This window comes from Mytilus edulis, chromosome 1 (assembly GCF_963676685.1).
Source record: "Mytilus edulis chromosome 1, xbMytEdul2.2, whole genome shotgun sequence".
Lineage (NCBI taxonomy): Eukaryota > Metazoa > Mollusca > Bivalvia > Mytilida > Mytilidae > Mytilus > Mytilus edulis.
In genome coordinates, this window is record NC_092344.1 from 33133446 (window position 1) to 33148852 (window position 15407).

General features: G+C 31.0%; 1 protein-coding gene across 1 annotated transcript; it reads right to left on the minus strand.

Moving 5' to 3' along the window:
• Window positions 1-504: 504 nt before the first annotated feature.
• Window positions 505-14983, minus strand: LOC139480914 (meiotic recombination protein SPO11-like). The gene is made up of 13 exons (XM_071263862.1): window positions 14851-14983; window positions 13922-14047; window positions 13063-13151; window positions 12580-12646; window positions 11566-11674; window positions 10843-10929; window positions 9888-9924; window positions 9431-9540; window positions 4872-4971; window positions 4155-4192; window positions 3760-3836; window positions 2123-2234; window positions 505-867 (listed from the first exon to the last, which is right to left on the minus strand). Exons 1-13 carry the CDS (start codon window positions 14946-14948, stop codon window positions 748-750), a joined length of 1170 nt encoding a protein of 389 aa, XP_071119963.1. The 5' UTR covers window positions 14949-14983; the 3' UTR covers window positions 505-747.
• Between the last annotated feature and the right edge of the window lie 424 nt (window positions 14984-15407).

Below are 15407 nucleotides of genomic sequence, written 5' to 3' on the forward strand. Positions count from 1 at the left end.
TTTCTAGTTGTATAATTTACATATCTTAGTTCTTATTTATAGTTGTATAATTTACATATCTTAGTTCTTATTTATAGTTGTATAATTTACATATCTTAGTTCTTATTTATAGTTGTATAATTTACATATCTTAGTTCTTATTTATAGTTGTATAATTTACATATCTTAGTTCTTATTTATAGTTGTATGATTTACATATCTTAGTTATCATTTATAGGTGTATAATTTACATATCTTAGTTATCATTTATAGTTGTACAATTTACATATCTTAGTTATCATTTATAGTTGTATAATTTACATATCTTAGTTATCATTTATAGTTGTATAATTTACATATCTTAGTTATCATTTATAGGTGTATAATTTACATATCTTAGTTATCATTTATAGTTATCATTTATAGTTGCATAATTTACATATCTTAGTTATCATTTATAGTTATATAATTTACATATCTTAGTTATCATTTATAGTTGTATAATTTACAAGAAATGCAAGTATAAAAGGTGTAGAGTATTTTTATTTAAGATGTTTAACCATGATAACAAAGGTAAAATATAAAATGCCAGCTTTTCAGGCCACAATAATTAAATAAACTGCCAGAGTTTCAGGCTATCACAGACAAATTAATAAGTTCAAATCTGGAACTATTATAGAATTTCCCATAATACATCAGTCATATCCATCCACTGTACTGCAGTTTGCCTGAAAGGTAAACACACGATAAGTTCCCACAATACATCAGTCATATCCATCCACCATACTGCAGTTTTCCAGGAAGGTAGACACTGGATAAGAACATCAGTGATAAAGAGTCTAAGATCTGTATTTCAGCCTTCACTTTCAATTCCAACATTAGTTTAATCTGAAGGAAAAAGCAGAATGATTATAACACACACACAAACAACAATTGAATTATTTTTAGAAAAAATCAACTTAAATCAAGATAATTGCTTTCGTGTGATTGTCAAGTAATTTTCATGATGAATTCATTAAAGTTTCTCTTCATCAACACTGTTACAGTGCTTATCTGATTGACGTTGCTTTTACTTTTCCTAATACAATTGAGCAAAACACTTTCTGTTTCATGTTGGGGGATTTTTTTTCAAAATTTGATCAAAACTGAAAAATGGCAGCCCATTGCCAGAGAAAGATTGCAGTATGTATAATGCACTTAATTGTAGTCATATTAAAAATAAAAACTTTTGTGAGAAAAAAACTTTTTCATACTATATATACTTTTTACTTGAAAACACTTTACAAAAAGAAGATGTGGTTAGACTGCCAATGAGACAACTATCTGTGTGAGCAATGGACAAGAATGCAAATATCATCAATGTACCGCCTTTTACAATGAGCAAACCCCTTATACACAGTATTCAAGCATTCAAAATTCCCAGGATAGCAACATGTGAAACAATTATAAAGAAAAAAAAACTAACTGCCTGTAGTGAGTTGAGCTACAAGAGACAGAAAGTAACCAAACAGTGATCACATATTTATTTGTCACCAACCTCCCCTAACCTGTCCATGTAAAATGCACATCTATATATGCTAAAATTCTATAGAAAATTAAGTTTACATAATGGAATACTGCAGGAATGAAACCAGTTGCTCCTAGTTATATTCCAGACCTTAAAAATATTTTCAGTTGTCTTAACCAATTTTAATGTTTGTGGCGTCTCTGTCCAAGATCAATTCATTACAACTTTTATGTTTATAAAATTTCAGTCAGGATGCTAGTAAAAGGTTGACACTCCTTGTTTTGAAACAAAAAGTCTCAAGTCTCAAGTCTGTTATGGTTGCACTAAATATTAAATCTTGATAGAATTGGGTCATTAACTTTCCAATAAAAGTTTCTGCATCTCTATACTTGGAAGATTTACTCAACATGCATGCAATTCTTATTTTCACATATATATACCGATAAGTGCTTATATATTTTTTTTCTAAATTTATATAAATGTATAGTTCAAGGTATTACATCTTTTGTCCTTCATTGTTAAATACAGTTTTATTTCAGGTTCTTCAATGAACATTTTATACCATTTGTGACTACTGCAATTCTTTGTACGGTATCTTACATTATAAATGAAACAACTTTTTGTAAATATATCTACCTCTTTCTCCAGTCCTGGAAAACTTGACAAAAATGGCCTTGAAAGTAAGTCAGAAATTTTGTTTTTATCTCCACTTGTAAGGGATATGCACTTATCTACATCTATCCCAAACCTAGAACATAAATAAATATCCAGTCATAAATTGTTTATCCATTTATAGACTATGTATATTACTATTCTTTTTATATGCTTCTTTATTATTAAAACTTACCACAATGAATGTCAAATATTTTATAGCAAGAAAAGTCATGTTAATACCTGCAGTACAAACATTTGCTGAAACATAATTATATGAAGAAGTATTCTGAGTTAAATGCTTCTTATTTAATTTTTTGGAATGTAAAAGTGTTAACAAAAGCACATTAGGCCTTGATTTTTTAATTTGTTGGTTTACGGATCCGCCGACCCGATTTTGCCGATTTCCAGAATAAAAATAAAATTGACTTTTCATGCTTTTTTATTCCCGCCGACCCTAAGAAATGCATTATCCCTGAAAAATAATTAAAATATTTTTTTTTTATGAAATGAAATGCATTAATCACTAACAAAATTGATAACACTTGCTGTTGTGAAAAAATAAAACTTCCAGTTTACGTTTTTAAATATAGACAAATCAATTATCATAATAACTGACCTTGAAATGTCGTTTGCACAAATAATTTTGCGGAACGAAACTTGTGTTTAAAACCAATTACACAATAAGTTCGTTCTCTTATTTGTCATCAGTCCGTAAGATGCATCATCTCATAGAAATAGATGGAAATGTGGATAGGTTGAAGGCATCAAGTTGAAGTATTGAATATTAACAAATCATTTGGAATTTTCTTGTTACATAGATAATAAAAAAAATATCGTCCATTTGGATAAAAAACGGGAATGTGAGACAACAGATTGACCCGATAATCTCGTTTTTCCAATGAACGAGTCTATTAGGTTTTTGACACGTGTGTTGAAACTTATTTTCGTACGACGTTTTTACATTTTTTTTCTTTATCAGTTTTCGTGCTTGAAGATCATTATTCACCAAGTTTTCTGGAATTGATTAAGAGCTACGCGAATCTATTTTTCTTGTTTCTGAAATGACGATTTAATTTCATCTTTGTCCGTGCACCCTCCTTTTTTTTTACTGTAAATTATTAGACAATGTCATGCGATGTTTATAACAGCTGAGCAATAATATTTCATTGGACTAAAATTTAAGAAATGATGATAAAATGGCATAACAAACATATATTTAAGAAATGATGATAAAATGGCATAACAAAGAAAGGTGAAATATATATTGATTTTGCATATTTTTCTGTCTTCAAAGATGATTTTTTTTCTTTTTTTTTCCCGACCAACCGACCCGACTTTTTCATGGGGAAAATCCGTAAACCAACAAATTAAAAAACCGTGGCCTTAGAGCATCATACTTTAAATGTGCCAATAATTGAGGCTTTTATAAACCTATAAAATTACAAAAAGAGGCATTAAATTCTTTTATGCTACAAATATGAAATAACAATTTTACCTACCTACTTTTATGATTTTTGACACATGCATTAGGCTGAGAACTGAGTGTCAACAAAATAAGCTGAAAAGTAATAGAGATTGCTCATAAGAAACAGAGAATATATATGATGTTATATATTTACCTTTTGATATCTGTTGGTAAAATACCAAGCCATCTAACAGAAGGTACAGCAAGATATTCCGACTCAAATGCCAGGGCCTGCAATTATAAACAAATTGAATTCTGATATTGTTTAACTGCCATTCAAAACCATCATATTAGACACAAAATGTTATTGTACTTAATCTTGTTTATTGAACTAAATCTTCATTTGTTTACATTTATTTAATTAATCAAACTGCTGCATAGGGTATAACATAACAATTCCTGGTAGCAATCTTAAGACAACCTTAAAAAACAAAAATTTCCTGAAGGATTATCGTTTGTCTTTGCTAAAAAATTCTTATAATATTAACTTTGTTGGAGATATCACTGATTGATGCCATTGAAGCTCATGTGTTAAAAATGGTTACTTGCCTTCGATCCATATTTGTAGATCAACATGATTTCTATTCCTGAAATTGAAATATATAATGTGTAACGTATAAAACAATCATATGATTTATTTCAAGAACGCAACAACAAAAATAACCTAAAATGCAACAAAATAGACATGATTCTATTAAGAGCACCCATGGTACAAAATGTAGTATATGAAATAATTATACATGTACATGCTAGATATAAAATTAATATTTAACAGCCTTCAACATGCTAGATATAAAATTGATATTTAACAAACTTCAAAATATTTAGTAGTGCAAAGTTTGGAATTCATTTCTACTCTGTTTTCTAGTGCAAAAGTACAAATAATATCTGAGAAAGGTTTCTCTATTTATACTGCAACTACTATGCTTTTCATTTATGTAATAACAAAATATTCCATTGAATAGTGGTTTGTATATTTAAATGAGAAGACTTTAAAATTCTGCAAAACTGTAATCTTTTATATCCTTAATAAACAGAATTTCTACCATAATAAAGGTTTTATTTGGACTGAAACTTCTGTTTAAATATATTTTGACTCTGGTTATTTGGCACTTCTTTTTTCATGTGATTCAACATTCATTTGATCCAGTATATTAATTTTAAATGACAAAGAGACAACCATTCTTGCAAAAGAAATCAGTGCTGACATCTAAAAAACAAGTACTAGTATCCACTAATGTGACTATAAGTATTTAAAACACAAACCATGAGGATCAGCATCCACCAATGCCAGCATAGGTATATGGAATTTATCCCACAGAAGTTTCAATAGCAATCTGGTATTCATGTCAGGAAAACCTTTTGCCTTTATAAGTAAGAATAATAAACAGCTGTGCCATGAGCGCATGATACGCCCGACGTCTTGTGTGGAAGTTTTATGCAATAATCATAAATAGTTTCTGAGAAAGTTTTAAGCAATAACCATATATTGTTTTTGAGACACGGCGGGACATGTGAAACCCCTAACCCTGTTTTTTTTCTTCAAAAAAACAAATATCACTAAATAAAATTTTGAATCAAAACCAAAAAGTATACAGATCTTTAGATTAATATAACAAAGAAGTGTGTAAAGTTTTAAGCAATAATCATAAATTATTTTTGAGATACGGCGCGACATGTAAAATAAACAGCTGCGCCATGAGCGCATGATATGCCAGACGTCTTGTGTGGAAGTTTTATGCAATAATCATAAATGGTTTCTGAGGAAGTTTTAAACAATAACCATTTATTGTTTTTGAGACACGGCGGGACATGTACAAATATCACTAAAATAAAATTTTGAATCAAACCAAAAAGTATACAGATCTTTAGATTAATAAAACAAAGAAGTGTGTAAAGTTTTAAGCAATAATCATAAATCGTTTTTGAGATACGGCACGACATGTAAAAAAAACCTCCCCCTTTTTTACAAAATACTCAATAACTCAAAAATGAAATTTTGAATCATCACCAAAAAGTATACAGATCTTTAGATTAATATAACAAAGAAGTGTGTAAAGTTTTAAGCAATAATCATAAATCATTTTTGAGATACGGCGCGACATGTAAAAAAACTCTCCCCCTTTTTTACAAAATACTCAAAAACTCAAAAATAAAATTTTGAATCACCACCAAAAAGTATACAGATATTAAGATAAATATAACTAAGAAGTGTGTAATGTTTTAAGCAATAATCAAGAAACGTTTTTGAGATACGGTGCGACATGTGAAAAAAAGCACACCCCTGTTTTAGTTACAAAGTGCCGTAACTCAAAAAGTTTAAATCTTATTTTCACCAAAAAGTATACAGATCATTTGAACATCATAAGAAACATGAAATTTGGATAAGTCGTTCTCAAGTTACGGTGCGACATGTTTACGCCGGACAGACACCGGACATTTGTATACCATAATACGTCCCGTCAAAATTTTGACGGGCGTATAAAAATGGTTAAAAATTGACTATAAAGGGCAATAACTCCTATATGGGTCAACTGACCATTTCAGTCATGTTGACTTATTTGTAAATCTTACTTTGCTGAACATTATTGCTGTTTACAGTTTATCTCTATCTATAATAATATTCAAGATAATAACCAAAAATAGTAAAATTTCCTTAAAATTACCAATTTAGGGGCAGCAACCCAACAACGGGTTGTTCGATTCATCTGAAAATTTCAGCGCAGTTGGTCTTGACCTGATAAACAATTTTAGCCAGGTCAGATTTGCTCTAAATGCTTCAGTTTCAGAGTTATAAGCCAAAAACTGCATTTGACCCCTATGTTCTATTTTTAGCCAGGGCGGCCATCATGGTTGGTTGGCCGGGTAACCGAACACATTTTTAAAACTAGATACTCCAATGATGATTGTGACCAAGTTTGGTTAAATTTGGCCCAGTAGTTTCAGAGGAGAAGATTTTTGTAAAAGTTAACGACGCCGGACACCAAGTGATGAGAAAGGCTCACTTGCGAAGGGCCAGGTGAGCTAAAAAGAACATGGTCATAAATTTTGCATACAAGTTTTGAATCCTAAAAATATCAGATATAACATGTCAATGTTTACTTAAAAACTGAAAAAAATGTACAATATGATCATTGTCAAGATTCGGCATCCTGTCACACAGTGGGCAAACTGGTGACAAAATATTACCTCCCCTGTAAACAGTGCGCTTTTCTGACTAGAGGTAATCGGTAAAAAAAATGGATGAGGCTGTAATTGTTTAGCTTGTTTAAAATGAGCTAGCATAAACGAACTAAGACGTGTCAACATAATGTGAATATGATAACGAATCAGGTAAATTATTTCTTGTTAAGTTTATCACCTAATCGTATCTTCATATGATAAGTAAATGCGTGAATTTTCGATTTTCAGTGTCGTCAGGGATCAAACTTGTAATCATGCCATCCTTTCATTATTTTTTTTAAATACTATCCAATGGTCGGAACACCTTGATTTTCTCCCAATTTGTAAAGTTGATTATGTTGCATGATATATATTTTTATCGGGGAAAAAAATTGATATGCAGCAAAGATTGGCAGTTTTTAATTTGTGTTGCTATGTGAAATAATGGGAGGTAAATTAAAGTATAAGAAGGCGCGCTTTTTCAAATAGTAAACAATTTAATTCAGATGCATAGTATTTTGTCAAATGATAAAGAATATCGTAGAAATTAACCTAATTTATAAAATATATACAACATGATATACTGGAATCTGAAAAGGGGTAAAACCACTATGACCTTGAACAAATTCAGTTAAAAAAAAGGGGGTGGTGAAAATGCTTAGAAAATTTAGATTATATTTATCTGGGGTCTACAACCAAAGGATGATGGGACATGCAACCTACTACTTTTTCAATTTGATCGTAAAGTAAAATGGCTGGGTTTTTTTGGGGGAATTATTTTTTTAGCATCTCTGTTCAACGTACGTTGGTCTAATATTTTCAGGTTCTCTTTGGATTGCCAAATAATATTACAATCACCTAATTGAATGTTCAAATTATTTTGCAGTGATGCTCTGTATGGAAAGAAGACTGTCATAAAATCTAACAGTTCCGGATGGCCCGTTAAACTAATTGCTTAACATCAATAACGATGTAAGATTCAAGTGTCTGATCCAGCACAAGTTTAGCCAGATTTTCCACACTAGACAGTGTCTGGCATTGAAAGGATATCAAACGGATGTTTTATGGAATGATTCTCACGTACATATAACAATCACATGCATAGGAATGTGGAACTAGACTCTTTCATGCAACAATTTAATTTCCAATATAAACTCCGAAAAGACAAGAGCATAGAAATGTACATCAATGAGAAAAATTCTTTGTGAATAAAATCCTTCCAAAACTTAAATGTGTCATTAGTGTTGCATTTTTTATCAGTAGAGGTAATTAGATTCCAGTCAGATTGCCCAACTGAAGGTTTTCGTTGGAAATGATTTGTAAATCTTGGCTGTTTTGCAAGACAAGCTTGGCTGTGCAGGTTGCTCGGCCGCCCCTTTCAGTATGAGACAATATTTTGTTTATTACTAGTATATACGAAATCACTGATGCAAGACTGACGCGGGCCCCCTTTTAGGCAGTTAGAGCAAATCACCTTAGGTTTCAACCATTAAATGTACATGCCAAACCGGGGGAGGGGGAAGGTTTTTTCATAATAATAATACATTGAGATTTAACATATACTTTCCTATATGTAGTGTTTCTTTAAAAGTATTGCCAACAAAATTCCTCAAATTTGGGATCATAATATTGTTTAAGAAAAACACCTTACCCCCTGTACTTCATAAAATTGCAAAGTCTTCTTCAATACACGTGCTTGGTTAATTCGGATCACATATTTTCTATTCCGATATTATAAGAATTCGAAGGTTCATATCATTTACAATATCAATCAACATTTTTCTGGGATTTTTTTTTTTACTACCAACGTTTAACCTCGAGGTTACATTGTAGTAAAAAAAAAATCCAATAAAAACGTTGAATGTAAATGATATGAACCTTTAAAGTCTTATATTATAGGACTCATGTTTTTTCAAATATAATGTGTTGATCAATTATGTTATGATTTTAATAAACTTCACATTAGCTTATTTGTCACGTATATTGATTACATTATATCGAGTTGTCCCAACGATACACTTGTCGGTGTGCTCGATCATGCGAATTTACCGACATTCATATACTATAGACAAAATGACCCATCTTTGAAAAATTCTTGTGACGAAACTACATTTCGGTACACGTTAAAAATTGGATACACAGAAAGCTGCATTATTAAGGTTTGATATATATTTTTTTCAAAAAAAAAAGAAAAATATGCAGTCAAATCTTGCAGTTTTTTACACACCCCTATGTTGAACAATAGATTGTTCAATTAACAGCATGTTTGGAAATTAAAAATTCATATTTTAACAAATTTAGCTTTAGCATATACTTTATTTATAGTGGTTGTATAAAAGTTATATAATGGTTTTGTGTTTTAAGAGATATTCATCCCTATGCATATCGGTTTTTATGCGTAAATTGTCTCCTTTTTTTCTACCTTTTCTATCTCTTTCATAAGAAGAGTGATTTTTCTATTGTTCTAGTGTCACTGGAAATCCCACTGCACACTAAACCCTGACCAACAAGTAATTTTTTTGGTGTTATTTATAACAGCTTATAGGTGTTATGTAAAATTGTGTTGTATCAAGTCCACTTCAAACAAGGTAGTAATTATAATTTTGATGTCTGATAACATTAAAGCTACTTCTATAATTGACAGAAATGTGTAATTTACTTACAGTAACCAGTATACACTGCTTGAACTGGAGATGAAAGCCATCATCTAATAACTTCTGAAATGTAGCATCCTTCTCTATAATCAAGACAAACTTTGCATTTGTTTGTAGGAGTTAGAAATTTATTAAGGAAACATAGTGCGTGGTATATTTCTTTTTATTAAATTTTGAAAAAGGATAGCATATACGTCAAAAACTTCTTAATTGATTCCAATTTTAATCTTTTACATAAGTCTGCCAGTTGAACATGTTGAAATGAAAACTGTTGATATGTTAAGACAGTTATATATTTGTACTGATATTTCTAGTTATTCTTTGAACAAAAAAATATTCAGGGAAATTTCTCATTGTCACAAAATTTCTTTTCCAAGCCAGCCTGCCTCTCTGACTAACAATGTGAAAACAAAAGTTTTGTTCTTCTTTTAAATTATGATAGATTTAATAACTTTTTAAAGGATATAACTTATTCCCATTACATGTGATGGCACCATGACACCCTGAAGAAAAGAAAAAAAGTTTAGAATGGTTGTAGAATATATGTATACAAAATGCAAGATAATACATTGAATTTACTTCTCTCTTGCCTAAAATTCAATGAAAACTATTGTCTAGAAAGACTATTTTTGTTTCTTTTAGCATTTGAATACTTAAAATTATTAAAAATTACATAAAAAAATAGTTGTCTTTGCAAGGTAAATTATAAATTAACAGAATAACTAAGTTCTGAAATATATTTAATATGTATAATATATATTTAATATAATAGTTTTAATACCTAAATTAACAAACACATCACAAATACAAAGTGAAGCAAACATCTTCCAGAAAATTTTAACTGTTGGGCATCTTTTATGATTTTCACTCAAATTTAACATAAATGTTAACTCCATTTATCTCCCCTTTACTGTTAAAAACTTATTTGCCACATGTACTGTTCTATAATGTCTACTTTCTTGGAGTTAAGTTTCAGTGAATCTACCTGATAAATTAAGGCCTGTTATAAGTTTCAACGAAATAGTTGGATGACAGAAGGGAAAAAGTTCTTCCATTTTAAGATTTTTTTTTAAGAGATGACCTACCGTATTCACATTAGGGCTGTTTCTGAATTACACATTGATGGGCAAGAGAGGCTTTTTTTATAAGACCACTACAGGTAACACCCATAAAATAAAAATTTCCATTTTACTCATATTTCTTTCAAAATTCTTATCAAAATGCAACTACTGGTACAATGTATCTAATTAATTTTGTGTGTCTCCCAGTCCCATCTGCCCACCTGACAAATTTTGGGATAGCCCTTACTTGGGATATTTCATCTTACTTGTCTTTATCACTACAGGACTTTTCAAAGGTTAAAAGTTTGCTCTTGGTATTAAAGGATTTTCATATTCCATTAAAATAAGAATATACCTTACATTTTTTGTAGAATTACAACTGGTAAAATTCCCATCAGCATCTTGGAAAGATAAATCACCAGCTAGTAATCCTTTAGATGTTCCAAGCTAAAAAATATGTAATATACAGATGTATCATTGACACCTACTGATTTTGGGGCTAACATGGCTCATAAATTTCACCGACAATAAAACTTTGTAAGCCTGGCTTGCAGCATTCAGTGTGGCTACAATATTATCATGATGCAAAATTGCTAGATTTTTGAAAATAAGTAATTGTTCAATTTTACAATTATTTTTCTGCACCATGCTGTCAAGATTTGAGAAATTTCAACATAATACCAAGTCATTTCATGGTTATATAAACCAGAGGGGGGTTAGGAGGGGTCCTGATCCCGAAATTCTGGGCTTAAAAAAATAAAATCCTGACATCCCGAAGTTAAAAAAAAAAGAATTCCTGGATACCGAAAGGGTCAATCCTGAAATTCCCGAGCTTAAAAACACCCGATCCCAGAGTGATAAAGGTCCTATCCCCCCTCAAACCAGGAGAAAAAATTTTGTTTTTATGAACAGCAGCATTGTTTTATTGAAGTAAAATGATTTAACATTTTTAAGGGAGATAATCCATATGATACTGCAAACTGAAAAAGTTATGAAATACTTTCCATTTTAAGTACCCATTTGGCCAGTATCTTCATTCAAAGATTATAAAGTTTCCTATAAAGTTTCAGAATGCCTTTATACCACATGCAGATGCCATCTTGGGATCTGTAACATACAAGAGATGTTATCAACTGCTTCATCAACAGCCATCTGATTACCAAAAAATGTTGGATCCTGATAAAACAAATCTCTGAAACAGACAAAAATTGCAAATAACATATACCGTCTTCAATGTTTTCTGAACAGTTCTTTAGAGATGTGTCTTCAAAACAAAAAAGTGTCAAAAATATCAATAGCAATTTAATATTCGACAGCTTGTTTGTTGAATGTGTAATAGTCTCTTGTAAATTGTTTTTTTCATATGGTGTAGTATTTCCTGGAAAAGGTTTGGGATTATACCTTTTTTTCAAAGAAAATTTATTAAAAAATATACTATTCCTTGCTGTCAAGTTCAAAGAGTGAGGTATGAGGGGGGGGGGGGGGGGGTAGGAGGGGTCCTGATCCCGAAATCCCGGGCTTAAAAACACGAAATCCCGAGGTCCCGAATTTAAATAAAGTTAAATCCTGGATCCCGAAATTTGAAAAAAAGAATTCCCGGATCACAAAGGGGTAAATCCCGAAATCCCGAGCTTAAAAACACCCTATCCCGGAGTCCTGATAAAGGTCCTATCCCCCTCAAGTATGAAATATATGTAGATCAACTTTTGTATAGTCATGTAAATACAATGTATTTGTCTTTTTATTCATTCCAAATGAAGAAAAAATTATGAGAGATAATCAAAGTTTGCAAAAAGTCCAAATGTATTTGAATGTAGCACTCTTATGTTTTCTTCAAATATCTAGTGGCTAATAAATAATTGTTTTCAAAAACTACATTTTTTCATTTTAAAACTTATGTCCTTAGTCTTCTGAAATGTATCCTGCATCTAACTTTGATTATAGTGAAGATGACACATAAACAATCATATCTATAAATTTGTTCAAACCTGTTTTGATTTGTTTAATGTCCTTTAAAATTGAAGGTGAGCTTAACCCCTTTTCCATACAAAATTGTTTGAAAACCTTTGCAATAACCCTAAATTAATGCAATTTTACCTTTTGGTACAGTATTTGTCTGTTTGGACCAAGGTAAACATGATTGACATTACTTTAATCATCAAGGCTACAATAGAAAATAATATATCATTATAATGCATACCTGAAAAGGATAAAAAAAAATCCTTTAGGGTACAACTTTAGTTTAAAAGGTCAGTTCAAGTTTTATATGGGTATGGAGTAATTTATTCAGAAGTGCCATTACTTAGATCAATTTCCTACTATTCACATGATTGCTGTCTCTTATGTATCTTGTAAATTTCCTGTCTATCACAATCAAAATTAAATTTAATCGATCAGCAGCTCAGCTAAAATCTTACTGTTTTAATTTATGAGTGAACAAAACGAAAGCTCCACCAAAGTCACTTAGGCAGTATATACAAATACTGTAAATTATTTCTGAATTCACAGTACATTTTGTGTACATGAAATTCAGATCATTACCACATTCAAATCAATTTATGTTGTAGAAATTAAACACACCAAACTTTTTTGTTGATTGAGGAGACTCGTATCTGACAGTAGTCATTTTGGGATCATTCACCATCTGCAGGCCAATATTCTCTTTAAAGCTGAAATATAAGCAAATTTAAATATGACTGATTGATATGTTATGAGCAAGCACCAACTCATCTTGGCAATCAAATGCTTGCTTAGAACAAAACAAATATTACATATTCCTATAGGCTACAGTTGCCCATTTTATTGAGCTTTTATTTTAACTAATATTAAAGATTGTTCCTATGTTTCAGATCCTATCTATCTGCCAAAAATTTGTACTGATTGCATATTTACAACTGAACAAATTCTTGTCTTGGCATACAATCTTAACTCTTGCGTTGACATTGCATATTTTACCAAGAAATTTTTAAGAAACACTGTCCACAGAACATGGATGCCCCACTTACACTATCATTTTCTATGTTCAGTGGTTGTGAAATTGGTGTCAAAACTCGAATTTTACATTAAAATTAGAAAGATTACTGGTATATTAAAGGGAACATGTGTACTAAATTTAAAGTTGATTGGACTTTAACTTCATTAAAAACTACCTTGATCAAAAACTTAACCTGAAGTGGAACACAGGGATTGATGGACAGACAAATGAACAAATAGATGCACAAACCAAATAACATAATGCTCCTATGTGGGACATAGAAACAAATATATGTAGTGTAAAAATAAGAGATTTTATAAACAAATATGTAGTGTAAAAATAAGAAATTTTATAAACAAATATGTAGTGTAAAAATAAGAAATAGTTAAACTTTCAGGCACATTTAGACAACAATATATAACTGTTCTACAAAGCAATTTTTAATTACTTTGGAATAGTTGGTACCTTATATTTTCCCATGTAGATCTATTGATGTGTTTCATGGTGGGTGATTCTCCAGAGGACATCTGTCCCATAACATCATTCATCACTGTTTGTATCTTTTGTAACACATCAGCTTTGCTAAGAATTCTGAAATATATTGTATCTGACATTTAAAAATATATATAAATATTTAATCTTTAAGTATGTCCATAAATTTTTTTAGGGTATGAGTCACTTTTCACAGATCCCAACAGTTCAGTTTATTGCTCTTAAATTGAATGAGCAATTTTAAGAAAGCACCAAAATAACAACTTTTAGACCTATAAATTATAATTATATATATATAAAAATAAATATAATGGATGCCAGGCATTAAAACTTTTCCAACTGCATAATCATAGGCGGATCCAGGAGGGGGCCCTGGCCCCCCCTTTTGTGGGAAAAATTTGGTTGATTATATAAGGAATCATTGAAGCATGACTGGAGCTGCCCCCCCCCCCCCCCCTTTTAGGTCAGTCAGAGGGCCCCCCTTAGGAAAAGTTCTGGATCCGCCACTGATAATATTGTCTGTACTCTTAGTAGTTTTTGAGGTGTATACACATTGTCCATATATTATCAATTAATAATGTTTCTGTATATATGATATCTCATTTATTTAAATTGTGTTAAGACTAGTAAGGGGCAAAGAAAATAAAAGGGGGAGGGTTCATATGTAAAGTTATTTACCACCAAATAATGAAATAATACAGAATAAGTACAGTATTAATTTGTTTTCCCATTTGTAATTAATTTGACTTAATGCCTCCAATGCTGTACAAATGAATACGAAATAGAAACAATAGTGAATAGAACAATTTCTCTTTCACATATTTTTATAAAACAACATCTTAAAGTTATTCATTATCCGGAACAACCAATGGTGTATGAGTCGAGTAGTGGATTTGTAAGACCTTTTTGGAATATTTGCCGGCTTATCATTTTCTATCGCAAAACTGTGATACAGTTTATCAAGACAACTCCAAAATTCTGGACGTGCAATGGGATCCATTTCGTCTGCTACATAATTACACCCGAGTAGTTCCGAGTAGCCGCACGTGTTTTGACATGGGTGCGTTCTAAGAATCATCGGAGACACCGACCATTCGTTGTTTTTTTTAGGGAGGCATGTTTTTTTTCAACATATATAGATACACATAACGATACAGAGTAATAAATAGATAAATTGTTGAATTCTTTTTTTCCTACCTTTTAAAATATTATTTTAAGAAATTTTGAAAGCAAACAATACACCTTATCGCTATTCCCGGCTGACCCGTCCGCTTGAACTTTTGACGTCAACAACAATCACTTTTCCATTGTGGCGTCAGACATTTTGTTTTATGACGTCAAAATTTTACGGGAACCTGTGTGATTTCCAGCAATGGCGGACAAATAGCGATAAGGTGTATTTATCTAACTAATGTAAAAAAAAAAAGGAGTGGGGGGAGGGGTATGTGTTTCTTTTGTC